General features: G+C 37.7%; 1 protein-coding gene across 3 annotated transcripts in view; it reads right to left on the reverse strand.

The window, feature by feature from the left end:
• The window catches only part of RASSF6 (Ras association domain family member 6), a 63136-nt gene that overhangs the window by 17353 nt on the left and 30403 nt on the right, over positions 1–15380 (reverse strand). For 2 of the 3 annotated variants that reach the window (XM_024754052.1, XM_024754054.1), the window contains exons 3-6: positions 14508–14586; positions 9413–9552; positions 2772–2869; positions 1263–1447 (exon numbers count right to left, since the gene is read on the reverse strand). In XM_024754052.1, the coding sequence (XP_024609820.1) occupies positions 1263–1447; positions 2772–2869; positions 9413–9552; positions 14508–14586 (502 nt within the window). The remainder of the gene's footprint in view (positions 1–1262; positions 1448–2771; positions 2870–9412; positions 9553–14507; positions 14587–15380) is intronic. The other variant, XM_024754053.1, reaches the window with a different exon arrangement.

Raw genomic sequence — 15380 nt, forward strand, 5'->3', positions numbered from 1 at the left:
TGGCCAGGAGGAAGTTCTTGAGCCAGAAAAATGTCTAATTTGAACAGAGGATTCACAAGGGAGATTTCTCCATACCAGTCTCCAAAGGAACATATGGATACTCTCCCAAGGGATGAAAAAGAAGGAAAAAAGGTAGAAAGCCCTAAAGAAAAAAGCTTATGATGAATGAGTCAATATTTTGTACGAAAGGGCTTAGAGTGGTGCCTTGCACAGAGTGAGTGCTTTTTAAGTATTTATTGAATGAATGGATGAATGATCCCTAGTATATGACATGAAAAATTTGAGTTCTACAAAAACATGATGTATTTCCTACCTTCAACCAAGTTAAATGTCTTATAAATACTATAGAAAGGCACATATATATTTAACACATATTAAGTGAAAAAAATCAAAATGCAAATAGTATAAACTACAATTGCACTTGTGGGTGATATGGGTTTATGTATATGAGTTTATGTATAAGACCTGGAAAATTTAATTGATCAGAATAAACAAGTCTATAGCTGATTTTTTCCTTTTATTTAAATATTAATGTTTGAATGTACTTTGAACCAATCTCTTTTGTAGCACTTACATATTTTAATACCATTTGTGGATGTATTGGTTTCTTTGCCCAAGCCCTGAGCTCCATGCTGGCAAAGGTATCAATTGAGTCATCTTTATATTTCCAGTGTGTATCACAGGGCCTGCCACTTAGGGTTCACTGATCACGTTGGTTAAGAACTTGGGTTCTGGCATCAGACAGAAGCTGGGTTCGGGTTCAGAGTTGCTACTTAAAAGCAGTGTGACCAGTGATGGATTGTGTAACCTCTGTGAACCTCAGTTAACTCATACGTAAAGTAGGGAATATAATGGTATCTGCTTCATAGGATTGTTTTAGTGATTAATGAGATAATCCATCAAAACAGTTTAATGCTTAACACATAGAGAGTACCCAGTAATAATAGTAGTAGTATATCTAAAGGCATTATTATTATTTTAAATTATAAATTGAATTGAGGGCTTCCCTGGTGGCGCAGTGGTTGAGGGTCCGCCTGCCAATGCAGGGGACACGGGTTCGTGCCCCGGTCTGGGAAGTTCCCACATGCCTCGGAGCGGCTGGATCCGTGAGCCATGGCCGCTGAGCCTGCGCTCCGCAACAGGAGAGGCCACAACAGTGAGAGGCCCGCGTACCACACACACACAAAAAAATTGAATTGAGTGATATTGTTAGCACAATAGACAACATTCTTTTAAATGACATTAATGAAACTGGAACTCACTTCATGGTTATAAAAGTGTCCGTTAATAGAGGCCCTATGCTTCTGTCTGTCCTTTCTGTCCATCGTCGGTGGCTTCATCCTTTTTCTCACCAGGGTTGCTTCACTCATGGTTCTATAGAGCAATGGGGATTCAGGTTCTTCATCTGCATGAAGCTTCAGAGTGCTACTGTGATAAGATAAATAATCTGGGGAGAATAAAGATTATAAGCCCATATAATTTAGCTGCTCACCTCTTTGCATCGTGGGTGGATTTGATTACATACTTAGTAATTATATAGCTATGCAATGGACTATAATGCTTTTAAACAGAAAACAGCAATGATCTTCTTAAAGAATAGGGTCATCTGGTGACACTTGTTTTCCATTTTACCTTGGAATTTTAATTATATTGTAATTAGAGTATAAGTATGTGATACTTCATCTTTCTCTAGCACTGGTGCTTAAATAAAAATAGATTTTTATTGTATCTTTGGTGCCAAGAGATTGGGATTCCCTTGTGTTTAGATGAGTGTTGTCAAAGGGCTAATTATAAGGACCCTTATATAAAAGATGCCAAAAGGCCATAAGACAAAAATAAGGGAATCCGGGAAGGAGCCTCATGTTTGTTACAGAATCTGAGTTGTTATAGAGACAGCAGAGAGGACTGAACTGAGAATGCTTTGAAAAAAATGAAGCTAAACATTGGAAGTTGTTGGTAGATTCATGAAGATAATGCCAGCACCATACCCTTGTTCAGTCTGAAGTCAGTTTGGTAATATCACCATCCCGGGAATGTGAACCCCACCCCAGCCTCAGTCATCATCTTCTCCTTGGGTCTCTACATATTACATGAAAATGAAATCCATGTAAAATGTAAGATATCATGCCCGAGTCTCAGTAAATGACAGATACTAATATTATTACTGACACATCATCATTATCATGATTACTGTTGTCACATGTCATAGGGGCTGGCATTTTCCATTCGTTTGTCAAATTTGATATGAACTCACTTGATGTTCAAGTAGATTTCTCTTTTTTAAATAAATGCTTGAAACAACCCTATCAGATACAGTGAATGCAGTATATCTGCCTCTGAGAAGCAATGTTATATAAATATCTATTAACCGAAATGTTCAACTTCTCAAAAGATGTAAAATTCAATCTGAAGGGCTTGGTCTAACATAGAAATCTTCTGAGTATAATAAATGATCCTAATCCTTGGGGAAAATATAAAACAATTTTATGTACACAAACTTTATTCAAACCATCAGTTCTCCCTAATCTAGTAAATCTAAGGGACCTCATGTAATTAAAAAAATAATGTTTTTATATAGCAAAGTAAGGTTCTTAAACATCATATGAGCACTGTAGTGACTTAAGTTAGTATGTTTCTAAAATATATTTTTTAATATAAAATAAGGGTTTAATAAGTAACGGTAGGGCCTCCCTGGTGGCGCAGTGGTTGAAGGATTCATGCTTTGTATTAGTTTAAAAAAGTCTCCTCATTAATAAGATTTTGATACTGACCTTCCTGGGAATCTGTTGCTCCAGACACTGGAATCTGAGTCCTGTCCAAATCACTAATACGGTAAAGATCATCAAATTCTCCCCAGCGTGTCATTCCCCTGAAAAGTAATAAATCTTGTAAGTGATATTATTCTATTCATAAAAAGGCGTAGGATGGTTTTCAGATTTACAGTATTAATATAATGCTGTGGGCCTCTGTAGGTAGACACATCATCCTAAATTATAACAATTTTTTATATTATTAAAATTATATTTATACCAGAGTAGTCAGCTTGCATTTTAAATAATTCTTGTACTGATTTTGAGCATGTTTTGACACAATAATTCAGTTACACACTGAACCACAAGATTATATAGATTCTGTAAAACATATGTGCCAATGGAATTAGTAGAAACCAATATAATCCATTTTTTAAAACATCTTTATTGGGGTATAATTGCTTTACAATGGTGTGTTAGTTTCTGCTTTATAACAAAGTGAATCAGCTATACATATACAATATCTCCTCCCTCTTGCAACTCCCTCTCACCCTCCTTATCTCACCCCTCTAGGTGGTCACAAAGCACTGAGCTGACCTCCCTGTGCTATGCAGCTGCTTCCCACTAGCTATTTATTTTACATTTGGTAATGTATATATGTCCATGCCACTCTCACTTCGTCCCAGCTTACCCTTCCCCCTCCCCTTGTCCTCAAGTCCATTCTCTACGTCTGTGTCTTTATTCCTGTCCTGCCCCTAGGTTCTTCAGAACCCCTCCCCGACGTTTTTTTAAGATTCCATATATATGTGTTAGCATACAGTATTTGTTTTTCTCTTTCTGACTTACCTCACTCTGTATGACAAACTCTAGGTCCATCCACCTCTCTACAAATAACTCAATTTCATTTCTTTTTATGGCTGAGTAATATTCCATTGTATATATGTGTCACATCTTTATCCATTCATCTGTCGATGGACACATATGTTCACCTTATTTTTGATAAGAGAGGCAAGAATATACAATGGAGAAAAGACAGCCTTTTCAATAAGTGGTGCTGGGAAAATGGGACAGCTACATGTAAAAGAAAGAAATTAGCACACTCCCTAACACCATACAGAATCCATTCTTATACAGATATCTCACAATGCTTTTAGGAGAGTTTATATACAGAGTGTTTATTCTGCCAACTTGCATTAAGTTCCTGTTGTACTCAGAGCATTTTTAGGTAAAGTGACTCCAATATAATGATATAAAGCCTATCTTTAAGACCCTTGAGCACTATAAAGAATGCGATTTATAAAGGAGGAAAGTGTATGAGAAACTTCTTTTCTGACAATCATGATTTATATAGGGTACTAACAATTTTCAATGCATTCTAATGCCCAGAATACATAAAACTGGGCAACGGCTTATTTTTACCAGTTGGGCCAACACTCATTGTTATTTTCTTTCTGGCTTTAGATAAGCTACTTATCTTCTCTGTGCATTAGTGGTCTCACCTATGAAATGGGGATGATTATAGTATGAGGTAGGATAAGGTTATTGAGAAGATTAAATGAGTTAATTTGTGTAAAATCCTTGAAAAAGTGCCCAACACAGAGTAAGCACTCAATATGTGTTAAAAACTATTGTGATCGTCCTCATCTTCATTGTTATCCTCATCATAATCCCCATCCATTTCATGATGGGTCAGGAGCCATTAGGGATCCAAGGTATTCCTAGATATCTCTAGGTTAATAGACACTATCGTAGCTGGGACCCGTCTTAGTCCTACTAAAAGTCTCTTCCATAATGTCTGTTTTCCTTATGACCAAAAAATATTCACCCATAGGGAATCTGTGGCATTAATTCTTCCCAAATGTCACTGGTGGCAATAGCAACAAAAAATGCTTATTCATACTAGTGGTGGCAAATATGAATAAACATGGTCCTTTTCTTCCTTGATCTCTGAATTCCTTTGATGTCTTTTTACAACTTCTATATCATTTGAGCCTCATAATAAAAGCCTTATGACATAGATAAGATAATCCTAATATATTTGTTTATTAATTTTCTAGTAAGCTGTACTATACAGAATATAGCCAGTCAAAATAAATGTCTTAAAAGTCCAAGAACTTTAGGCAATAACTTTAACTCAAAGGAGAACTGTTTTGGTCCTGACTCAGACTCTAGTTATTCTTCCTTTTTTATTTTCAATTGAAGTATAGTTAATTTACAATGTTTTAGGTGTATAGCAAAGTGATTAATATATATATATGTATATATTTCCTTTTTCAGATTCTTTTCCACTATAGGTTATTACAAGATATTGAATATAGTTTTTGTGCTATACAGGAGGTCCTTGTTGTTTACCTATTTTATATATAGTAGTGTGTATCTGTTAATCCCAAACTCCTAATTTATCCTTCCCCCACTTTTCCCCTTTGGTAACCATAAGTTTGTTTTCTGTGCCTGTGAGTCTATTTCTGTTTTGTAAATAAGTTCATTTGTATCATTTGTTTTAGATTCCACATATAAGTGATATTTGTGGTATTTATCTTTGTCTGACTTACTTCACTCAGTATGATGTTCTCCAGGTCCATCCATCTTGCTGCAAATGGAATTATTTAATTCTTTTTTATGGCTGAGTAATATTCCATTATATATATATATATATAACATCATCTTTATCCATTCATCTTTCAATGGACATTTAGGTTGCTTCCAAGTCTTGGCGACTGTAAATAGTGCTGCTATGAACATTGGGGTTCATGTATCTTTTCAAATTAGAGTTTTAATCTTTTACGGATATATGCCCAGGAGTGGGATTGCAGTATAATATGCTAACTCTATTTTTATTTTTTTAAGGAACCTCCATAATGTTCTCCATAGTGACTGTACCAATTTACATTGCCACAAAGAGTGTAGGAGGGCTCCCTTTTCTAGTTATTCTTATGAGAGATAAAATTATCAATTTTCCCCAATCTATAGAAGATTAATTGAAAAAGGCAGATGTGATTATCATAGAAAGAGTGTTGGCAATAACCCCAATGCTATCTCCCATGGGGGAAGATGAGAGAGCCCAAGCATACCAGACCAGTGATGTGCTATAAATTCTTGGTAATCCTGCCCAACTTCACCCCTGTTCTCACCTTCTCTCAGCTTAGTGGTGTCACAGAAATACAGAGAAACAAACATGCCTCAATATGGTCAGTGTTTGGCCCATTTTCCTTCCTACCATCTTAGCAAAAATAAACAACACCCCCATCACCCCCAAACCCACCCGTTTTCAGCTTTGGATTGTGTAATTTGAAGCGTTTCCACATACAGCTGTGCAAATGACTAAGCTTGAAGGTAGTTACCCAAAGTTTTCCAAAGAAACCTCATTGGGACTTCATGTACTATCAAATAGTTTAACTTGCCCAAGCACAGGACTGCTAGCGTTGCCCTGATCAAGCTTCAGGATATACACCATTAGCAAATTTAAACTGTGGGGAGGTTTTCTAATGAGCTGCAAAATAAAAAGGAGGTAGAAATTTGATAGACACATAGAAGGTGGCCACTTCTCTACCCACCTTGTAAAAGAAAAAACACTATTGATGCCATTCAAATGTACACCTGTCCAGTTTTTGCTCTTTATGCCATTCTGCCATGATTTGTCCAACGCATGTCAAAGCAGACTTTGGAAAGACATTAAAAGCAGAAATGAAAACTGGTGCAAGCAAACATAACCTCAATAAAGCTGTTTTTACAGAAAATTTCCAAGACAAAATACTTGGACCAGATATGAGAGATCAAAATACTGTCCGTAGAATTGTTTCCATAAAAGATCACAAGTGGTCACAGCTCAAACTGATTTACTTTTAAACTTATACCACTCCCAATAAGCTGATTCAGTGTGACTCATTTCAAAGATAATTAAAACAAACTAGCTTGACAAACTGATGATTCTCCCCAACGGTGAATTGAAAGAAAAGATTGCAACCCTTCCTGCAGCTGAGTACACAACTCCCACGTCTTTCATTCCACATTCCATATCCATCCACTGGAGATATTAAATCTGTGATCCTGAGAGAGTAGAGGTATAAGTTCTGCCCACAGAAACCCAGTGTGGGAAAGAGAACAATAAGAATTGTTAGGGAGTGAGGGAATAGTCCATTTCCTTACACAATTTCATTCAAGGCTCAGAGTTTAAACGAATACCACATTGAGGGTAGCAACCAGAGTGAGGGTGTCTAGAACTGGATTGAAACAAAGTGGCTCTGCACCCCACTAGGGAATCAGAGACCAAGGATCTTTTTCTGACAATTCTTACCCACCAGAAAAATCTGATACATTGCACTTCAAATATTCTCCCAGTAAGTCTCATTACTGTGGTAAAGGGCAAGCAAAGTTTTCTAGGGTAGTCTTTCTTAACTTTATTATTTTTTTTTCTCAGCTTTAAACTAAAGGAGATAATTTATGTTTGTTTCACAGCACTGTTCTGATAAACAATAAGAAAAGGCAAATGGATTCTATGGAAGTGACATCATAAGGAGATTAATTTATAATCTGCCACAGAATATGGAAAGGCATCAATATACCTTGTCTACCTGGGCTTCTGAAACTCATCCTCAAATTCAGTGTTTCTAGGAACAAGAGTTGGAATTTTTTTTTTTTTTTTTTTTTTTGCGGTATGCGGGCCTCTCACTGTTGTGGCCTCTCCCGTTGCGGAGCACAGGCTCTGGACACACAGGCTCAGCGGCCATGGCTCACGGGCCTAGCCGCTCCGCGGCATGTGGGATATTCCCGGACCGGGGCACGAACCCGTGTCCCCTGCATCGGCAGGCGGACTCTCAACCACTGCGCCACCAGGGAAGCCCAAGGGTTTGAATTTTAATTTGAGAAATTAAAGAAAATATCTTGGGATGTCCATTCAAAATCGTGATAGCTTAACGTGCTAAAACAGGTAGCTTACTGCAACTCTTTGACATCTTCCCATAGTGTTCCATATTAATCAAGCATTCATGATTCAAATAATTTAAATGCATCAAAAAGAGCTGGCTGCTCAGAGAACTTTGCAATGAGTTCTTAGGCAATATGAAGAATGATAGCTAATTTTGCCAAATTCATATCTTGTACAGTTTCCTAAAAGCAGGGCCCAGGGGTAATTTTTACTTTTAAATGATGCTCCTTGTCATTTAGAATCATCAGCCCCATCAATCTCCTAGTACCTGAAGGTGAGGGATGCAGGGCTTCATCAGGCTGCCTGTCTGTGGTTTCTCTTCTGCTATTCATAAGTACTGGACCCTTTGCCCTTCATTAGCTTGGATGGGAGACTAATCAGAAGTGGTAAATGGAGAGACAGTTTACCCAACAGAGCAGAGGTAATTTAACCACCAGGATTCCGTGGGCTTCATTTGATACTAAATTCTGAGTCCTCTCTTTGTGCCGACACACTGCTGAGCACCAGGATAAAAATGAAAAAAGCATGCTCCTTACCCTTGAGGAGCTCACAGGCTGGGGTGGGCGCAGAGGTATAAAAATACAGTTAACGGCGTGCTCTGAAAGGGATGTAGAAAAGTTGTCAGGGTACCTACTACAGGGTCAGAAAAGGCTCTCTGGAGAATGTGTTACCAACCTGAATCTTAAAGGATTGGTGGAAGAGTCTAGCAAATGGATGTCGAGAAGCAGATAGGCTTCCAGACAGAGTCAGGAAAGTAAGAAACTGCATGACATGTGTAGGGAATTATAAAATTGCTGGAATTGCTGGAACCTCACATTTGATAAAGATTGGCAAGGTGCAAATCATAGTGGGACTTCAGTGTTTTCCCCAAAGGAAAATTGGGGCTTCCCTCAAGGTGATATCCGATTTTCCTGGTTATGACCAAAGGTCAGATTGAGGAAAATGTCTTGGCTGCTCTCTCTCCATCCTCTCTCCTGCTAGAACTCCAGCTCATCTAGTTATGGATAGAAGGATGGATGAAGAGAACGCTTGATACCTCCATGTACACGCAAAAAGGAGATGTGTTAGAAAGTCAAGGATTAAAAAGGAAGGGGAGAAGGGAGGGAGGAAGAAAACAATATTTATATCTGTGATTTCTTTGGGAATATTTATTAATTTTTCTAAAACTTGTAAAGGATAATGAAAATATATATCTCAGCCCAACTTACGTATTCAAGGTACAGTTGCATAAACCCACACAGAGTACTGTTTTGTGCATTTACTATACTTCACATGCACTTTGTCCTGATCCTAACAGGACACAGCAATCAGATGGAACATAATTAAGTCTCCTTTCCAGAAAGCGGGAAAAGCCCTTTGTTCTAAGAAGAGGAGAAATTTAAATTTTATCTCCCTCTTTTTGGTGATAAGACCAGGGCTAATGAAATCTTGCCTTTACATTTTGTTTTCTCTAGTGGAAGAATGCAGTCTCCCAGAAGAGAAGGAATACAGCAGAGAGGTCAAGAGCCAGACTCTGGTGCTCATAGACCTGAGGTCCAGTCCAGTTCTGCTACATGGTAATTGGGGATCTTGCACAAACTACCTAACCTCTCAGAGCCCTGGACACATACGTCCTAGAGTTGATGGGGGATTAAATGAGGTTGTGTATAAACTTTAGAGCTTTCATCCTTGAGGCACACAAAAAAGGTAAATATGGAGATCATTTTCTAAGGAATTAAAATCATAAAAGGTAGCTCACCTTTTGGAAAAGACATCTGGTGACTTCAGCACAGCGAAAGAAGGGATTTGCTTCTCATCTTGTATTTTCAGTTGTATAGGCTGCTTTACTCCCCAGAAAATGTCCAGCATTCCTTCAACAATTAGTTTACCATCGTCAGTCTAGGGGAGAAACCAATCATCACAAACACTGTTTTTGTATTATTTATAGAAGGCAAATGTTTTAACTGAAGATGTAGAAATGAAGTCTGTAAGACATCTTAATAGATAAAAAATAAATTCCCAGGTGGGACTGTTTGGCTTTTAAATTTATCTACAAAACATTTCTACTTTTGAAACATTCTTTTATGTTTGAAAACAGCTATAACCAGCAAACTCATAATGGTAATGATGTGCCCACCAGAGGGCACAGTATGCTAAAATATTTTCTGAACTCTGCTTCTTCAATTAAGTGGAATTTTAATTCTCTAATTCTATTTAGCGTAAAATTAAAGCAGAATTAAAAACTGTGCTAAAGTAGAATTCAGAAGAACAGCTATTGTTCAGTTTAGTGGCTACTTTCTCATTTCTGAACAGGAAAAATTTAGCTCACAAACTTATGCAGAACAAGTGAAATAATGTATGTAAAAACACAGTGTAAAATACACAACAAATTATATTTTTGAAAAAAATCAATAGCACTTGAGTAATCTCTTTTAAGTTGGAACTATTATAACAAAAGAAGGGAATTCTATGCAAAGAAAAATTAGTAAACAGGATTGAACACTTACTTATCCTGTGGATGTAGATATTAATACCAAAGCACATTCCCATAGAATGTATTTTCTAATCTATTTCTCTCTTATATATGTAAAAGTCTGTTATTAAAGTAGTGTTATTATTATAGTAAATTTGGGAAATATAGAAAGAATATTCCAACTATCCAATAACTACTCTAACATGCAATAACTACTTGTTATTATGAAAAATCAATAATTAGAAAACATAATAAACATAAATGACTCAATTCTTATTTGAGAGTGTAATGAAAACTCCAGACTCTGGAATCAGACAGACCTGTGTTTGAACTCTGGCTCTGCCATTTTCTAGCTGTGTTCTCTTGGGCAAGATGTCAAACACCTATAAAACTGGGCTGCTTCTTCTGAAGAATGAAATCATAACAATCCTTGATTCATAGGACCTCGTATTTAAAGTGCTCAATAAATGATATTGCTTATTATTTCTTTGGCTGACAAACCTACTTTGGAGTCACTCCTGAAACAAAGTTTTGCTCTTTCTCCTCCTTTTGAGTTCATATTTCAGATCACTGTGAGGTCAGGTACCAATCAGTTGTCCTTAACAGCCAAACATAATTTGCTCTCTGAAAGGGCAGTACATGATGCAGAGCCTACATTTTAGTTATTGATGTATAACACCTTTTCATGGCTTAATTATACTACAATGAATCCCTTAAATCAAAAACTCATAGGGGGGCTTCCCTGGTGGGGCAGTGGTTGAGAGTCCGCCTACCAATGCAGGGGACACGGGTTCGTGCCCCGGTCCGGGAAGATCCCACATGCCGCGGAGCGGCTGGGCCCGTGAGCCATGGCCTCTGAGCCTGCGCATCCGGAGCCTGTGCTCCGCAATGGGAGAGGCCACAACAGTGAGAGGCCCTGCATACTGCAAAAAACAAAACAAAAATCTCAAAACAAAACAAAAATTTCAACTGCTCTTCTGAGGTTACCTAACTTTTGCTTTCAAGAAGAAATACTCCAACTATTATCAGAAAATGAGGTTTACTCATGTAAGGAATATCAGAATATTTTTTAATTTCAGAAACCATCTCTAGGACTTCCCTGGTGGTGCAGAGGTTGAGAATCCGCCTGCCAATGCAGGGGACACGGGTTCAAGCCCTGGTCCGGGAGGAATCCACATACCATGGAGCAACGAGGCCTGTGTGCCGCAATTACTGAGCCTGTGCTCTAGAGCCCGTAAGCCACAACTACTGAGCCTGCGCACCACAACTACTGAAGCCTGTGCACCTAGAGCCCATGCTCCACAAGAGAAGCCACTACAGTGAGAAGCCTGCACACCGCAACAAAGAGTAGCCCCCGTTCGCCGCAACTAGAGAAAGCCCGTGTGCAGCAACGAAGACCCAGTGCAGCCATAAATACATTTAATTTAAAAAAATAAATCATCCCTTTTGAAATTAACTAAATAAATTATCCCCGAAGCCTTGTTTATACTTATCTAATCTCATTGTCTCAATCTTCAGGCCTTTTCTCTTCTGGATCTACACCAATACCCTTGGTGATCTCAATGATCCTTATGTGCCATCTCTAAACTAATAGCTCCCAACTTTAGATATACAGCCCAAACCATCCCCTAAACTTCAGTTGTCAAACTTGACATCAAATTTAATACATTCCTAATTAACTTTTGATCTTTCTTCCTGTAAATATTTTCCTTTCCCAGTCTTCCCCATCTTGGTAAATAGAACCCCCATCTTTCCAGTTGTTCAGGTCAACATTTTTAAAGTCACCATTAATCTTTCTTTCATACTTAACCTCTCAAAATCCGATACGTTAGCAAATCCCATTAGCTTTACCTTAAAAATATATCCCCAATATGGCTATACTCACCATGGGTACTACCACAATTCTAGTTTATGCCTCTGTCATTGTTTGCCTGATTATCGCAATAGTTTCTTTGGGGTCTACCTCATTCTTCTCTTGCCCCTCTATGTATTCCTAGTAGCTAGAGAGATTGTTTTATTTTTTACTTTTTTAACTTTTTATTTTATATTAGAGTATAGTTGATTAACAATGTTGTGTTAGGTTCGGGTGTACAGCAAAGTGATTCAGCTATACATATATATGTATCTATTCTTTTTCAAATTCTTTTCCCATTTAGATTGTTTCCCATTTAGATTTCCCATTAGATTGTTACATAATATTGAGCAGGTTCCCTGTGCTGTACAGTAGGTCCTTGTTGGTTATCCACTTTAAATACAGCAGTGTGTACATGTCAATCCCAAACGCCCTAACTAACCCTCCCCCACCTTGCCCCCGGTTAGAGAGGTCCTTTTAAAATGAATCTTTAGATAATATCACAACTCCTCAGTGGCTTTCCATCTCATTCCAAGTACAAGCTGAAGTCTTCACAATGATCTATAAGACCCTACATGCTCTGGTGCCCTCCCCTTCTCAGTTCTCTCTATAGCTTCCTTGTTCTCTACTATCCCATTCCCACAAGGTTCCTGCTGCACTGGCTTCCCCACCGTACCTCACCGTACCACCGTACCTCAGTTACACCAGCCAGGCTCAGGACCTTTATTGGGCTGCTGGATATGTCTGTGTCCCACAGACTTCTACAAGGTTTGCTCCCTGACATCTTTCAGTCTTTGGTCAAATGTTCCTCTTTCCTCATCCACTTAGATTCCTGAGCCCTCTTCCCTGCTTTGTTATTCTCCACAGCCTTTCTTTTTTTGGCTGCATTGGGTCTTGGCTGCGGCAAGCAGGGGCTACTCTTTGTTGCGGTGTGCGGGCTTCTCATTGTGGTGGCTTCTCTTGTCGCAGAGCACGGGCTCTAGGTGCGCAGGCTTCAGTAGCTGCAGCACGTAGCTGCAGTAGACAACTCAGTAGTTGTGTCTCACAGGCTTAGTCGCTCCGCAGCATGTGGGATCTTCCCAGACCAGGGCTCGACCCCGTGTCCCCTGCATTGACAGGCGGATTCTTAACCACTGTGTCACAAGCAAAGTCCCTCTCCAGCCTTTATTGCCATTGGATACACAGTTTACTTTTTTGTTTCTTTTCTGACTACTAAAATGTAAGCAAGCATGAAGGCAGGACATTGTCTAGTTTCTTCATTGCTATGTCTCTAGCTTTTAGAACAATGTCTGCTGTGTTGTATACAATAAATATTCATTAAGTTAATTAATCAGAGATTTAGAAAGCTACATGCTATTCTCCATGGACTGCCCCTTTTAACAGTGCCCATCATTGTAACTAAGTCAGAGACTTGCAAAATTCCGGATTCTAACTTTATTGATGGTGAGTAAAGATGGAAAGATTAAGCAATCTGATATTCTCACTGTATACTTTACTTCATACAGTTTTAAAAATTATGTAAGACAGGACACTTTATTCTAAAAAATCAAATGACTTTTGCAGATTGAGCACTGATTCACAGCATAGGAAATGACATGCCTCAACTTATATGCTTGTCACATCAAAATTCAAACATTTTCCTAAAGGAAATGAACTTCTTAACATCATGAATTCTATGGAAACAACCGAATTAAAATATGAAATCATTTTCTTAAAGTTTTGATCTTTTCTTAAATTTTATATTTTTACAGTTACCTATATGAGAGATCTAAGATACAGGATAATATTGAAATAATTTAAAATTAGGCCATTTAAAAAATTTAGGCCCATTTCTTTATAAAGGGATTAGTTATTTCCTACTTCTGTAGGAAATTACATTTGGGAAGGTAACTGAAATGTCCAATCAAACTAAATCATTTAAGCTCACTAGTAAAGGCCAGAGAGGTTTATAAATTTCCTTCTGTTCCAATTGCAGATTTAAGCCAATGGTGGCCTAAAGTCAATGTTGTACACATTTGAAGATCTGAAATGTAGGTAGAAAGTTCTAATGTTCCCTAGGACCAGGAAGATATTGTAAAGATGTGAAGTGAGTCTCATTAGAATACAAGACTGAGTAGGAAGACCTGTGGAGGATGAGGCATTAAAAAACCAATCTAAGGCCACTTTGTACAGTAGCTTGCCAGTTGCAACCTTAAAAATGCTTGCTGAATTGTTACTAGGATAGATTTTTAATGGAATTGCTGTTCCAAAGATGTTCATACTCTGTTTTTAAAGTAGAAAGCAAATATGTCATTAAAGTTGTTTTAAACGTTTTCCCGTTCTAAAAAAATACTTGGAAAGTCACAGGTTTCAGGACTAGGATTTTGCAATATAGTCTAAAACTGAAAAATCCTGATCAAGTTAAAGATTCACCTGCTTCTCCCAGACGTTTTGCCTTATGGACTCCAACTTATCCTGACTTCTCTGTACTTTTATGGATTTTTTTTCTCCTGTGAATTAAACTGTACTGCATTTCTTTGACGGGCTTACCTGTCCATATAAAATATGCAGATTTTTCTGGTTCCTATAAAAGATGTTATAGGTCTTCAATAAAGAATTAAGTTGTTCCCTAAAAAAACAATATTACATTCAGTTACAATCAGTCTTAGGCTTTTTAATGGTAGAAGGCAATAATGGTGCCTTCAGTTCAAAAAGATATGAGATAGGAAAAAATGGTTCAATGGAACCTTTACTATTCTGTCATTTTAATATAGGTCACTGAAAACTGAAGCCTTCTTAGGACATCAACAAATGTTGAAGGTGTTAATTCATAAATAAATCATCAAAGTAAAACAAATAAAATCTGGTCTTAGGTGGTTACTTTCCCTTAGTGAAGATGTATGTTAATAATTTCAAAGTTGAATTTGATTTTTAAAAAGTCCTTCAAAATTTTCCATAATGAAGAAATGACTGGCTGCAAAGAGCTCTTTGAATTGAATTTATAATCTAAAGCAGTGGTTCTCAACCCATTTAAGTCACAGTATCTTTTGAAACCCTGATGAAAGCTTTGCCTTCCCTGCGGGGGGTGGAGTGGGTTAATCCTATATATAAACACATAGTTTTGCATATACAATGTGTAATCGCTAATTTATGTGCTATTTTGAAAGACTTTCCTGATAAACAAGGAAGGAGTTATTTTCCATATGGTGTAAGTATAGGTTCTTTTTATCTGACAGTAACAAACTGACATTTAAAAATATTCTTTGTTTAAAATTCTGGAGTAAAAGGGAATTCCCTGGCTGTCCAGTGGTTAGGACTCCAGGCTTTCATGGCCAAGGGCCCAGTTTTGATCGCTGTTCAGGGAACTAAGACCCACAAGCTGTGTAGTGCAGCCAAAAAAAAAAAAAAAAAAAAATTCTGGAG

The sequence above is a fragment of the Neophocaena asiaeorientalis genome, unplaced genomic scaffold (genome assembly GCF_003031525.2).
Source record: "Neophocaena asiaeorientalis asiaeorientalis breed wild unplaced genomic scaffold, Neophocaena_asiaeorientalis_V1.1 scaffold148, whole genome shotgun sequence".
Taxonomy (NCBI): Eukaryota; Metazoa; Chordata; class Mammalia; order Artiodactyla; family Phocoenidae; genus Neophocaena; species Neophocaena asiaeorientalis.